Raw genomic sequence first — 12,534 nt, forward strand, 5'->3', positions numbered from 1 at the left:
CACATTTGGTATGAATATAGCTTTCATATTTTTAAAAATCAACATTTTTAATACAAAAATGAACATTTCTTAATTCTCTTTCAATTTTCAGAGTTTATCTAAATGCAAATGTCCTAATTTCCTTTAACCTGGCGTAGTAAACTACAAAAGATTCTTAGTATTTTGCAGCTCTGCATTTCACTCCACATCCACATTTTAATTAAAAGCATAACTTGCAACAAATAGGGCTCAACATAGATTGAAAATGGATGTTCAACTCATATTTATTGTAAATTCAAAACCAAAAACGCAATCTCCAGCAAGATAAAGACATATTTGTGGGTAGGGTTAACCTAAATTTTTATTTCAAGTATTTGTTATTACATAGTAGTTTGCAGTGAACATGCATCATTTACCAGTGATTGTTCATGACTGGGAAAAAAACGTAAACCATTGGCAAGATTGGCTGTTCGGTACAGTATATGCTTTATTTGTTTAAAGATATTACTTCAGTTTTCTCAAATACAGTACGTCTTTTAGTAGTTTACCAACTTGGTGACGGCAACAACTCCGATCACATTCAACTTAAGAATATCCTCAGTAGGATACGTCCACAAAGACATTGGAGAGACCACATAACAAAAGTAACAAAGTTTGTACCAGAACATGTGCAAACATAATATATAAAGGGAACTGTGTAAAATGTATCTCATTAAACACACATTATACATCACAATAAGGGGAACCTAAATATCCTCTTAAGACCATTTCCCATTCTTAAACAAATTGGACCAGTGAGAATTCTGCTTGAGTTCAAGTGCACGTTTCGGGAGAGTCAAGATTATCTTTCTCCTATGTGGATTTGCATGTGCGAGTTCAAATACTGTTCGCGGGGGAAAGTTTTGCCGCAAACCGAGCAGCTGAACGGTTTCTTTGTGTGCATTTTGATATGAAAGGACAGGCTAACTTTCCGTGAGAACTTTTTGCCGCAGAATGAGCAACAGTAGGGTTTCTCCTCCGTGTGTACTTTCATGTGCGCGTTCAAATTCGGTTTCCTTGCGAATGTTTTGCTGCAAATTAAGCGAATGAAGGGTTTATTCCCCGCGTGCAACGTGGCGTCTGCGTGCTTTTCCCGGGAGACTGTTTCACTGCACGTATCTGCAAGGGTTTCCCTCTTCCTATGCAATATCGAGTGTTTGTTCAAGAGTATTTTCTGTGAGAACAGTTTCAGGCAAACTGGGCATTGAAAAGGCTTTTGGCCATGCCGTGTCATGTGGGCATCCAGGCCCTCTTTTCGTGAGGTTTTCCCGCAAAGTGAGCAAGTAAACGGTTTTTCACCCGTGTGTGCTTTCAAATGTCGAAGCATTTCCCATTTTCGACCAAAACTTGCAGAGCAAACGTAACAGCTGGATCTATTACGCGTTTCTGAGCATTTCGACTTTTTGTTGGTACGGTGTGTACTAGTTTTGGGGTGTATTTCGGTTTCTATATTTGTGAGTGGTTGAACTTGATCCTCTTCAGTCTTCATAGAGCTGACGGGAGGTGGCAACACGCTAAAATCTTCTTCCTCCTTTTTTACTTTCATGACAGAGGCTTGCTGATGCTCTACGATAGAATGCTGTTCATGCAGCGGATTGGTTTCTCTCTCTGGGCAATTTATCTGCTGGACATCTGCTGAATAAAAAATGAACTCAGTCTATATGCCAGACAATCTAATATTTCATTTTGTATGACAAAAATCAGGGTTCGTTCACCTTTTTAATGGCCAAATTCAAACACTTTTTAAGGACTTTCAAAGCCAATTTTATCATTTCTCCACAACCATTACGAAGAAAAATCTGATGTGAATCATGTATTTTGCAGAGCCACAAATATATCTGTGATTTACATATGCATTTATTAAGACATATGATTTTAGATCTTGAGTAAATCACAAATATATTAGTTTTCGGAGACTCATCTCTTCCCATGTAGGTGTTGCGTAAAAAAACGGTAAAATTAATAACTTCAATTTTCACTTGCAGGAAGTTCTTATTAAAATTTTCCACTGGGAAACGCTACCTTATTTTTTTGCATAGCCCATAAATCTCCTTAATTTATATGTATTCATTTTACTAATACATATTTGATAGTGCCTTGTTTGGATGTAGAATGATTCTGGGGGCGAAGACGCTTCATTGGACAATGCCATACTGACTAATACCAGCTGCCGTTAATCATGGGTGGAAAACAATGCAATGGCAAAATGAGGACACCAGAGAGCTCTGTCTGAGTCATTTTAAAACACTTGTTGAGAAACATGGCAACAATTTCAAGCATTTAAATGCACTTTACCAAACTTTTTATACATGTTTAAAGTTTCTTAGTTCTATTACGCTGGCAACTGTGTTGACAGCAAAGTAAGAAATTCATTTTGCAGGGTATCGTGGTTCTTTACTAAGTACGTAAGCAGGAAATGACAAGAACTCAGTTAGACTGCTAATTAACTGCTGCAAAAAACAAACAGGAAATCGAAACGAAATACTAAGAACATCTAAAAATATAATAACATAAACCGGTTGAGAATCGTCGCCATTCAAACCCCAGCTCAAAACAATTTCAAACTACCAAAGCGCTCACCTGCACTAACTCAGAGCTACATGCTAATGTAAACAAAACTGGGATGAGCTCAAGCATACGCATCAAAACCTAGTTAAAGTAAGTCTTTCCAATGAAAACACTTAAAAAAATGCATGGATGTCAGTGAAAAACTGTTACAATACATGGCAAATTAAAGTTTGGGGGCGCATTATACGGTAGTTTATTACCGCATTAATGCAATAATTGGTCAGTCGAAAAATATCTCTGACCATAATTGCGAAACATGGGATGCAACGGGAATAGAAACCAGGTTGCGGCGAGGAGCACACAGAATCGTAACCACTGCACCACCAGTACTATGCGAATTAGCTTTATATAATATCACTCGTTTTATTCACAGTACCAGAGAGGAATGTTAGTGAATAGCGAAAACACAACCTGAAAGATATGAATGCAGAAAAGCACAGCGAGGGAAACAACTTCTTGGTGTATCTGATGATGAATCGGACTTTGAAGAATATTAAACAAATACTTTGTAGATATTATGTTATGTTCATAGTTAACGTTGCCACTTAATGAGTTTGTCACTTACAAAGCTTAGTTTGAGCTGGAAAAAGTAAAACAAAATTTTATACCGGCTTTGAATGAAAAATTAGGCCGTGTGCTTTAAACATGAAGAAATACGGTACCTTACTTCAACTAGTCAGTTCAACCCCTAATTTGGAGTGGTCTGCACATTACAGGTTTTTTTGTAAACCTAAAGTGTTGTTTTGGAGCTAGAACAGGATCCAGTACCAAAAGAGTTTTTTCCAATGTGTGTTAGCATGTGCGAGTCCGCGTGTTCTTTATCCGAGAACGTTTTGTCGCAAATGGAGCGACGAAAGGGGTTTTACTCCTGTTGTGTGTTCTCTCTTCTGTGTGTCTTTATGTGTGCCTGCATGTTCCGTTTCCGTAAGAAGAGGCGACCGCAAATTGTGCATCCATAGGGTTTTTCTCCCGCGTGCGTTTCCGCGTGCAAGTCCATGTTCCCTTTACTATAGAAGGTTTTGCCGCAAACGGAGCAACGATAGGGTTTCTCCCCCGTGTGCGTTTTCATGTGCACGATCGCGGTCTCTCTCCTCGTGTAGGTTTTGCCACAAAAGGAGCAAGGATAGGGTTTCTCCCCCGTGTGTTTTCTCATATGGCGGTGCAAGTGGTCATTTCTCAGGAAACTGGCGGGGCACAGGTCGCAATGGAAACGTTTAGGCACTTGCAAAGTTTTCTTTTTCAGACGAGTGGTCTTCTTTTTGGACGGTTTCAACTGCGAGTTGGTACCTTCGTGCACCGCGTTGCCGTTGGGCATTTGGGGGTCCACGCTGACAGGCGGCTCCGCGTCGTCCTGTAGCTGCGAGGACTGATTGGTCAAGACTCGGTTGCTTACAGAGATCCCAGGCAGTGGCGACTTGCATTCGTCGGCTTCCAGGTTTTCCTCCTTAAATGTCACAGGAAGCGGGGGCTCCTGAATGCTACCCTGTTCATTCGTCTGAGTGGATCTAGTTTTCTTGCAAAGAATGTGCTGGACATCTGCAGGACACAGTATCATACAGTTATATTTTATCAATGCCATACTATGCAAAATTCCAGATTTCAGAAAAAGTCTGCCAAGAATTTCAACTCATTCTTGCGGAATATCCTGGGACATTTTGTATTACCGTAAATTCCGGACTACACGGGGCACCTGGCAGCCGCATGCTGAAATTTAAGAACCAAACTTGTTTTTATACAAGACCAGTGTTCATTTTACCTCTGAAAAGTGATGGGTCCCGGGGACTCGCATGCTCAGAAATCTATGGGTCCCAACAGAGATCTAGGGGTCCCCAAAATTTAGTGTGCTCCATGCCCTTACAAACTGTCGCATTTTCCCTTACAAAATACAAAGAAATCTTTTTTTTTTTTCAAACATGTTTATGTAGTTTAACATGTTATATTGTACATGTGTTTCCTTATATCATGTATATTGTTAATGAACATTTGGTTGTGAAACACCGAGTTGCTCGACATGAATGAGGTTTATTTTAAAAAAAAGTTCAAAAATGAAGTCGCTTGGACGTTCACTGTAGAGAGAAAAAAATACATGCAAATCTAAGTAGAATAATACATTTTTTTATTCAAATTATTATTGTTGGTAATATACAAATTAAGAGGGATCACCACAAACCTGTCTTTTTTCATTTTTTCCTTTTATACTTCCCTTTTTTCCTTAACTTTATACAACATAATCATTCGTAATATAATGCATCAAAGGAAGTGAGCCGTTTGAGAGCCGGCTCTTTAATGAGTTGAGCCGAAAAAGCCGGTTCTCTAAAAAGAGACTGACTATACAACTCGAACTCGAGATCGGCGTGCAGACGAAAACTCGAACCGCAAGACCAAAACAACACTTGTGGATCTGCCTAACGAAAAGTTGAGTGTGGTAAATCTTTGTTAAAAAATGATAATGACAATATCGTGTCAAAAAAGTTGCGTCCCGGGGACGCACGTTGATTTGACACGATGCGTCCCCAGCAAAAATAATGCGTTTAGGACGCGGGCAAACGAGAACACTGCAAGGCGCGCCGCATTTAAAGCCAGGAGCTAAAACAGCCATAAAAATGAAGGCCATTTTCAGTGCCGCTCCGAGTTGTTTACATCGCGTGTTTTTGGATCATGTGACCATTCAAGATGGCGATAAAAAAAGACGAGCACATATCTACTACTGGGCCGAAAGAAAACGCCAATAAGGCCTACATTACTTAGAATGTGAGCTCTATAGTTCTAGACAACAGCGCCAGGGCAACCATACCAAAGAGATTAGGTCCAGATTGCAATCCAGACCTGTTTTTTTGTGCCGTCATCATAAATTGTTGCCATGGCGACTGACCAATTTGCATTTGCTTGTCATCGTTCCTCGAGAATTAAAGGAAACTCCTGCGACCTAAAAAAATGATGCTGTTGATATGAAACAGAAGTGTAACGTTTTTGAATGACCATTTCCACTGCTGTTCAATTACGATGTATGAATTAAGGACTTGATTTGTGGGTGTTAATGTTAAAATATTGTGAGGATGTTGAAAATATGAAACAAAGGACAGTTAAACCTCCCGTTTTGCACTTGTAATGTATTATCTGAATAATGTTGACTAAAACATGGATTTAATTTCTCTCAAAGGGGGTCATAAATGTTTCCAGCGAATAGCGCGTGTCAAAGAACAGTTATATGTTTTCCTCGGTTTCTCTTAAAAAAAATAAAATAAAAATAAGAAGTCGCACTGTATTTGAATCTGGAGTTTTAAAATATAGCAAAAGAAGTAGCGGCTTGTACTCCAGAATGTAAGGTCGTCATGTTTATTTTTAAAAGGGTCAGAAATGTGAAAATGATTAAAAATACATTTTTTACATATTACCCATCCCTTTAGCATGTCGAGCCAGGCAAATTCGCTTCAAGTGAATGAACTTAACTGTAACTAATTACTGTGTTTCAGTAACGAGCCCAACGTTGCTAGGACGACCAATCCAGTTCTTTCTTGGGCCTCCCGGGATGCTCGCTATCCAGTTTTAAGATGAAAACAAAGGCGAATCATCACGTGACGTGAACTAAGCGTGTTAATTGGCTAAATAGATAATTCAAAATGACTACCGTCGTTTCTTTTGTTGGACTAAAACGTGGAGTTGATTTTTGATTTTTTTTAAATAAAAAGTTTCACATTCTAAATCCATGACACTTCAAGAATGTGCTAAAGGTACATTGTAGATAAAAACAGACAATTTCATTGCTTTATGTTGATGACAGTGACAATGAAATTTGAATAATTGTCACGTGACGTGAACTAAGCGCGTCAATTGGCTAACTGGATAAATCAAAATGACTACCGTCGTTTTTGTTGGGACTAAAACGTAGAGTTGGTGTTTGATGTTTAAAAATAAAAAGTTTCACATTTTAAATCCATGATACTTCAAGAATGTGCTAAAGGTAAATTGCAGATAAAAACAGACAATTCAATTGCTTTATGTTGATGAAAGTGACAGTGAACTTTTAATAATTGGGCCTAGAGTGTTTTTAAGTGATTGTGTAAGGTTGTAAACGGTAATAAACGTTTATAATCGTCAAGAGTGAATTAAGTGAACCAACCTTCGACGGGAATGACAATTTGACTCTTGCAAACGGCTTCCAGTTGTCGCCGGTGACGTTCGCTTTCCTCTCGGGCTCGACGAAGTTGCTCCTCGTACGAAGCGATAGCCGTGTCAATGGTTTTCTCGAAAAGTCCAAAGATTTCGTCGGCGGCTGCCATTAGTCGCTCTTTTACCAAATCTTTCTACATCTTAAAGCTTTGGCGGTAGGACTGTGACACAATAACACGAGTAAAGGGCGTGATTGTTTTTGGTCACTTCCGGGTGGTGTTCTGCTGAAAATTGTCCCCCGCGGCATTCAATATCCCCTCTAGCGCAAACGTTATTAAAATAACTCCAAATCTAGTTTTGGGGGTATTGGACGTTAAAACATTTTTATACCTTGTACAAATCATTTTCGAACAAGTTGACAATATTAACTTTGGCGAAATGACACTGCTCTGCAGGAAATGAGCCCCCTCTCGCCTAAACGTCACTGAAACGACTAACCCTTTACTTACCAAGGGATGCACAAGTAACGGGTGTAATAATAACTTTTGTCTTGTAGAAATTCCTGCTGAAATATGTTGTATAGTTTTTGTGTATGTGTCCTGCAATGATGAGTCCAACAGTGCCACCTGCTGGTATGAGGTAAGGTTTGGTTTGGCTTTTGATCTTGTGACTGGAAGGCGGATGCCGTTGGCAGTCTACAGCGCGCTGCTAACGGTAAGGCACGATCTTTTGGTGCTCCGCAAAAAGTTAATTTTAAACATTAAAACCACAGCTGACAAATCTCTGAAACATGTACATTAATGTGATTGATGTTGTCAAGCTGTTTTGATTTATTTTCGTTTCGTTTCTGTCGCCATTTATGTTAGTTTGGCCGGACGTTGCACGTTGTGCTAAAATGCTAATTCCCCTTATAGTGTTGAAAGCCAGCAGAGGAGGCTAACCACGTGTTGTGTGTGACTCATTCATTTGCAGGTAAATTGTACCCGTTTTTATACTCGTTATTGTTATTATTTCTATTTTCTCATATATATAAAAAGGATGATGTTGGTTAAAATTCAGTTTAAAGAAAAATATGTTGAATTCATTGCAAACGTTAAAAAACCTCGATACGATCTCTTGTTAAAAGTATCTTGTTAAAATGAATGTAAAAATGTATTGTGATGGTTGATATTCTAAAATGTATTTCATGTAAACTGAAAAGAAAGCTATTTGATATGTTTAGGGCAGTCTACAGCGCGCTGCTAATGTGTTGAAAGCCAGCAGAGGAGCTAACCACGTGGTGTGTGTGACTCATTCATTTGCAGCAACTGTAATAAAAACCTCATCCAGTCCAGCGTGAATGTGGATCTTTGGTGGGACGGGTCCACCGCAGTTACACAAGTAACGAGTCAAGTCATGTTTATTTGTGACACCCTTAATCACAAAGAGTCTCTAAGGGCTGCACAGACCACAGATTATAGCAAACCACAGACGATTATAACACCATCCCCTGATCTACAACCTACACGAGGGCAAGGGAAAAACTCAAAAACCTCAACATGAGGAAAATGAAGAAATCTTAAGAAGGGACCGCACATGAGGTGATCCCCTTCCAGGATGACCAGGCTGCAAGGGATGTTGCAATAACAAACAACACACAGATATTGTCAACATAAAACATAGGTTATTCATACGATATAGAAGTGTGTTTTAAGCCTAGATTTAAACAGTTCCACTGAGGTTGCAGAACGAGCTGATTTTATTGTAATTATCCATTGATTCAAAACCTTCTGTATAACAGTAAAATGAACTATCAAATTATTAATGTATAAAACAGGAGAAACACGTTTACAATTTAAAGTGTCATATCGCGAATCAATGTTTTCAGCTAGCCCAAATATGATTTATATACAAAGTGAAATATTTCCGTGATTTACTGTTCTATTACATTCCCCAAAATATGAAATAGTAAGTTGTTTTAGGCAGCACGGCGGCACAGTTGTTAGAACGTGTGCGGCACAGTTCTGAGGTCATGGGTTCAGATCCAGCTACCGACCTTCCTGTGCGGAGTTTGCATGTTCTCCCCGTGCTTGCGTGAATTTCCTCCGGGTACCCCCACATTCCAAAAACATGAATGTCAGGTCCAAATCGTCCCTAGGTGTGAAAGAGCGAGCAAATTGTCACTGTATGCCCTGCGACTGGCTGGCAACCAGTTCAGGGTGTCCCCTGCCCAATGCCCGAAGATAGCTGGGATGGGCTCCAGCATCCCCGCAACCCTACTGAGGATAAGCGGGGCAGATAATGGATGGATAGAAGTTGTTTTAGTAACGTTTGCGCGAGGGGGAACATTTCACGGCAGGGGAACAATTTTCGGTACAACACTGGCGTTCAACTACTTTTTATGCGAGAGAAGTAAAGGGGCGTCTTCGAGTGGCGGCATTTGAAACTACAAGTGTCATGGAACACACATATATTTTGATTGGCTGCGTTGCCCGTGTCGTTACAATCGAAACTGGGGGAAGCATACAAATGCAAATTTTATCAATCTTTCTATCTACCCAGGTCATATCCCTCGAGAGGGGTGACCAATAGCAAGACAAACACGTACAAAAAACAAGAAAATAAAAAGAGGAAAAGTAGCAAAAAACAAACACGAATTTTTTTTCGGACCATGGCCAACCCAAATGCCCAAACACCCAAACAAGTTAAGCACCTCGGCACCCAAGTCGGTCATGCTTTCGTCCCTGCAGATGAAACGGGACACAAGAAAGCGGCCATGTCACTCGGGTCCGGGTGACACAACACACTCTTCTGTTCAACAGCAGGGCCCGGCTGCTGGTTTACACCTGCCGCATCATACGGGTGCCTTGCCCATCCCTTAAAAAGCATCCAAATATCCCACTATCCTTTCACAACCCCTCTCCACTCATTCCAATTAACATCAAAATGGTAGCGTGGCCGAGCGGTCTAAGGCGCTGGATTAAGGCTCCAGTCTCTCCGGAGGCGTGGGTTTGAATCCCACCACTGCCAGATATATTTATGATGAATATGTCAGAATTATTTCACAACCAAACTAATTAAGTAGGTTTGGAGTAAAGCCTTATGAAATTCTGTAACCCTTCACGTACTCTTATTTGTCCTGTTGTGAGGGGCCCGCTGCATGTCGTAAGCAGTGACTTAGTGGCAGGAGCGAGGGGACCGGGGATCCTGTCCTCTTTATCGCTATTCCCTCAGAAACAGCAAGGCAAAGAAAGGGGGACGGGAGACCGAAATGTCTTGCAAACCCTCGTTATAGGGTCACTAAATGTGAGAGGATGTGGAAGTAAAGCGACTGAGTGGAAGAATGCAAATTCACTAGTAGAAAATTAATTTCTTTTCTTCTAATTTGAAGTGAAATATTACGCGATAGCTATGAAGCTTTACCGGAACTAGAAGGTCATTAAAATAAAAATATTTGCAAACATTTTGGCATTTTATGCAACTTTTTGTACCCCCCCCCCCCCCCCCCCTGGCATGATTCATTTGACTGTTTTGGAAAAAAAAAAAAAATTCTTTTGCAGTTTGAATGTGTGCCGTTTATCGAACACTGTGGTAAGATGTTTGGTCTGAATGGCAATGTATGTGTGAATGTTCATCTCTCATCTCATTAGCCGTACCACTTATCCTCATTAGAGTCGCGGGGGGGCTGGAGCCCATCCCAGCCATCTCCAGGCAGTGGGCAGGGGACACCCGGAACTGGTTGCCAGCCAATCACAGGGCACACAGGGACAGACAACTCATTCGCTCATTCACACCTAGGGACAATTTGGACCGGCCAATTCACCTGAAATGCATGTTTTTGGAACGTGGGAGGAAACCGGAGTGCCCGGAGGAAACCCACGCAAGCACGAGGAGAACATACAAACTCCGCACAGGAAGTCTGGAGCTGGATTTGAACCCACGACAGGTTCCCATGACATGAACTGTGCCGCACAAGCGCTGACCACTGCGCCGCCATGCTGCGTGTGAATGTTCAATAAAGCAAAAATTAAATACAAAAATAAAATGAAATACTCCACACTGGTCAAAACACTACAAAACAAACTTTTGCTCCTGCCAGTTTGGTGTTGAAATGTCATTTGTGCGCCAGAATTGAAAAAAGAAAATTGGGAATCTATTTGGAAGTTTTCTGTGTCACCCCTGATGAAAGGGAAAGAGCGTTGTGTTTAAATGCATCAAAGAGAAAAGATTGGACCAAGGCACTCGTCAGAAATACCTAGGTTTGTAGCACACAAAAACGTTTATGAATGTTGCAATCAAGTTCATATTACTTATATCGGTAGGAGTATCTTGTCATTTTCTTAGTAATCAGTAGTAACACATTTGGTATGAATATAGCTTTCATATTTTTAAAAATCAACATTTTTAATACAAAAATGAACATTTCTTAATTCTCTTTCAATTTTCAGAGTTTATCTAAATGCAAATGTCCTAATTTCCTTTAACCTGGCGTAGTAAACTACAAAAGATTCTTAGTATTTTGCAGCTCTGCATTTCACTCCACATCCACATTTTAATTAAAAGCATAACTTGCAACAAATAGGGCTCAACATAGATTGAAAATGGATGTTCAACTCATATTTATTGTAAATTCAAAACCAAAAACGCAATCTCCAGCAAGATAAAGACATATTTGTGGGTAGGGTTAACCTAAATTTTTATTTCAAGTATTTGTTATTACATAGTAGTTTGCAGTGAACATGCATCATTTACCAGTGATTGTTCATGACTGGGAAAAAAACGTAAACCATTGGCAAGATTGGCTGTTCGGTACAGTATATGCTTTATTTGTTTAAAGATATTACTTCAGTTTTCTCAAATACAGTACGTCTTTTAGTAGTTTACCAACTTGGTGACGGCAACAACTCCGATCACATTCAACTTAAGAATATCCTCAGTAGGATACGTCCACAAAGACATTGGAGAGACCACATAACAAAAGTAACAAAGTTTGTACCAGAACATGTGCAAACATAATATATAAAGGGAACTGTGTAAAATGTATCTCATTAAACACACATTATACATCACAATAAGGGGAACCTAAATATCCTCTTAAGACCATTTCCCATTCTTAAACAAATTGGACCAGTGAGAATTCTGCTTGAGTTCAAGTGCACGTTTCGGGAGAGTCAAGATTATCTTTCTCCTATGTGGATTTGCATGTGCGAGTTCAAATACTGTTCGCGGGGGAAAGTTTTGCCGCAAACCGAGCAGCTGAACGGTTTCTTTGTGTGCATTTTGATATGAAAGGACAGGCTAACTTTCCGTGAGAACTTTTTGCCGCAGAATGAGCAACAGTAGGGTTTCTCCTCCGTGTGTACTTTCATGTGCGCGTTCAAATTCGGTTTCCTTGCGAATGTTTTGCTGCAAATTAAGCGAATGAAGGGTTTATTCCCCGCGTGCAACGTGGCGTCTGCGTGCTTTTCCCGGGAGACTGTTTCACTGCACGTATCTGCAAGGGTTTCCCTCTTCCTATGCAATATCGAGTGTTTGTTCAAGAGTATTTTCTGTGAGAACAGTTTCAGGCAAACTGGGCATTGAAAAGGCTTTTGGCCATGCCGTGTCATGTGGGCATCCAGGCCCTCTTTTCGTGAGGTTTTCCCGCAAAGTGAGCAAGTAAACGGTTTTTCACCCGTGTGTGCTTTCAAATGTCGAAGCATTTCCCATTTTCGACCAAAACTTGCAGAGCAAACGTAACAGCTGGATCTATTACGCGTTTCTGAGCATTTCGACTTTTTGTTGGTACGGTGTGTACTAGTTTTGGGGTGTATTTCGGTTTCTATATTTGTGAGTGGTTGAACTTGATCCTCTTCAGTC

At 40.2% G+C, this 12,534-nt stretch overlaps 1 protein-coding gene across 1 annotated transcript; it reads right to left on the minus strand.

Annotated features, from left to right (window-relative positions):
• Window positions 1–322: 322 nt before the first annotated feature.
• LOC148366185 (uncharacterized) lies at window positions 323–6,929 on the minus strand. The gene is made up of 2 exons (XM_088336635.1): window positions 6,707–6,929; window positions 323–4,122 (listed from the first exon to the last, which is right to left on the minus strand). Exons 1-2 carry the CDS (start codon window positions 6,864–6,866, stop codon window positions 3,449–3,451), a joined length of 834 nt encoding a protein of 277 aa, XP_088192761.1. The 5' UTR covers window positions 6,867–6,929; the 3' UTR covers window positions 323–3,448.
• Window positions 6,930–12,534: the final 5,605 nt, after the last annotated feature.

This window comes from Urocampus carinirostris, chromosome 5 (genome assembly GCF_059441175.1).
Source record: "Urocampus carinirostris isolate Australia breed hairy pipefish chromosome 5, RoL_Ucar_1.0, whole genome shotgun sequence".
Taxonomy (NCBI): Eukaryota; Metazoa; Chordata; class Actinopteri; order Syngnathiformes; family Syngnathidae; genus Urocampus; species Urocampus carinirostris.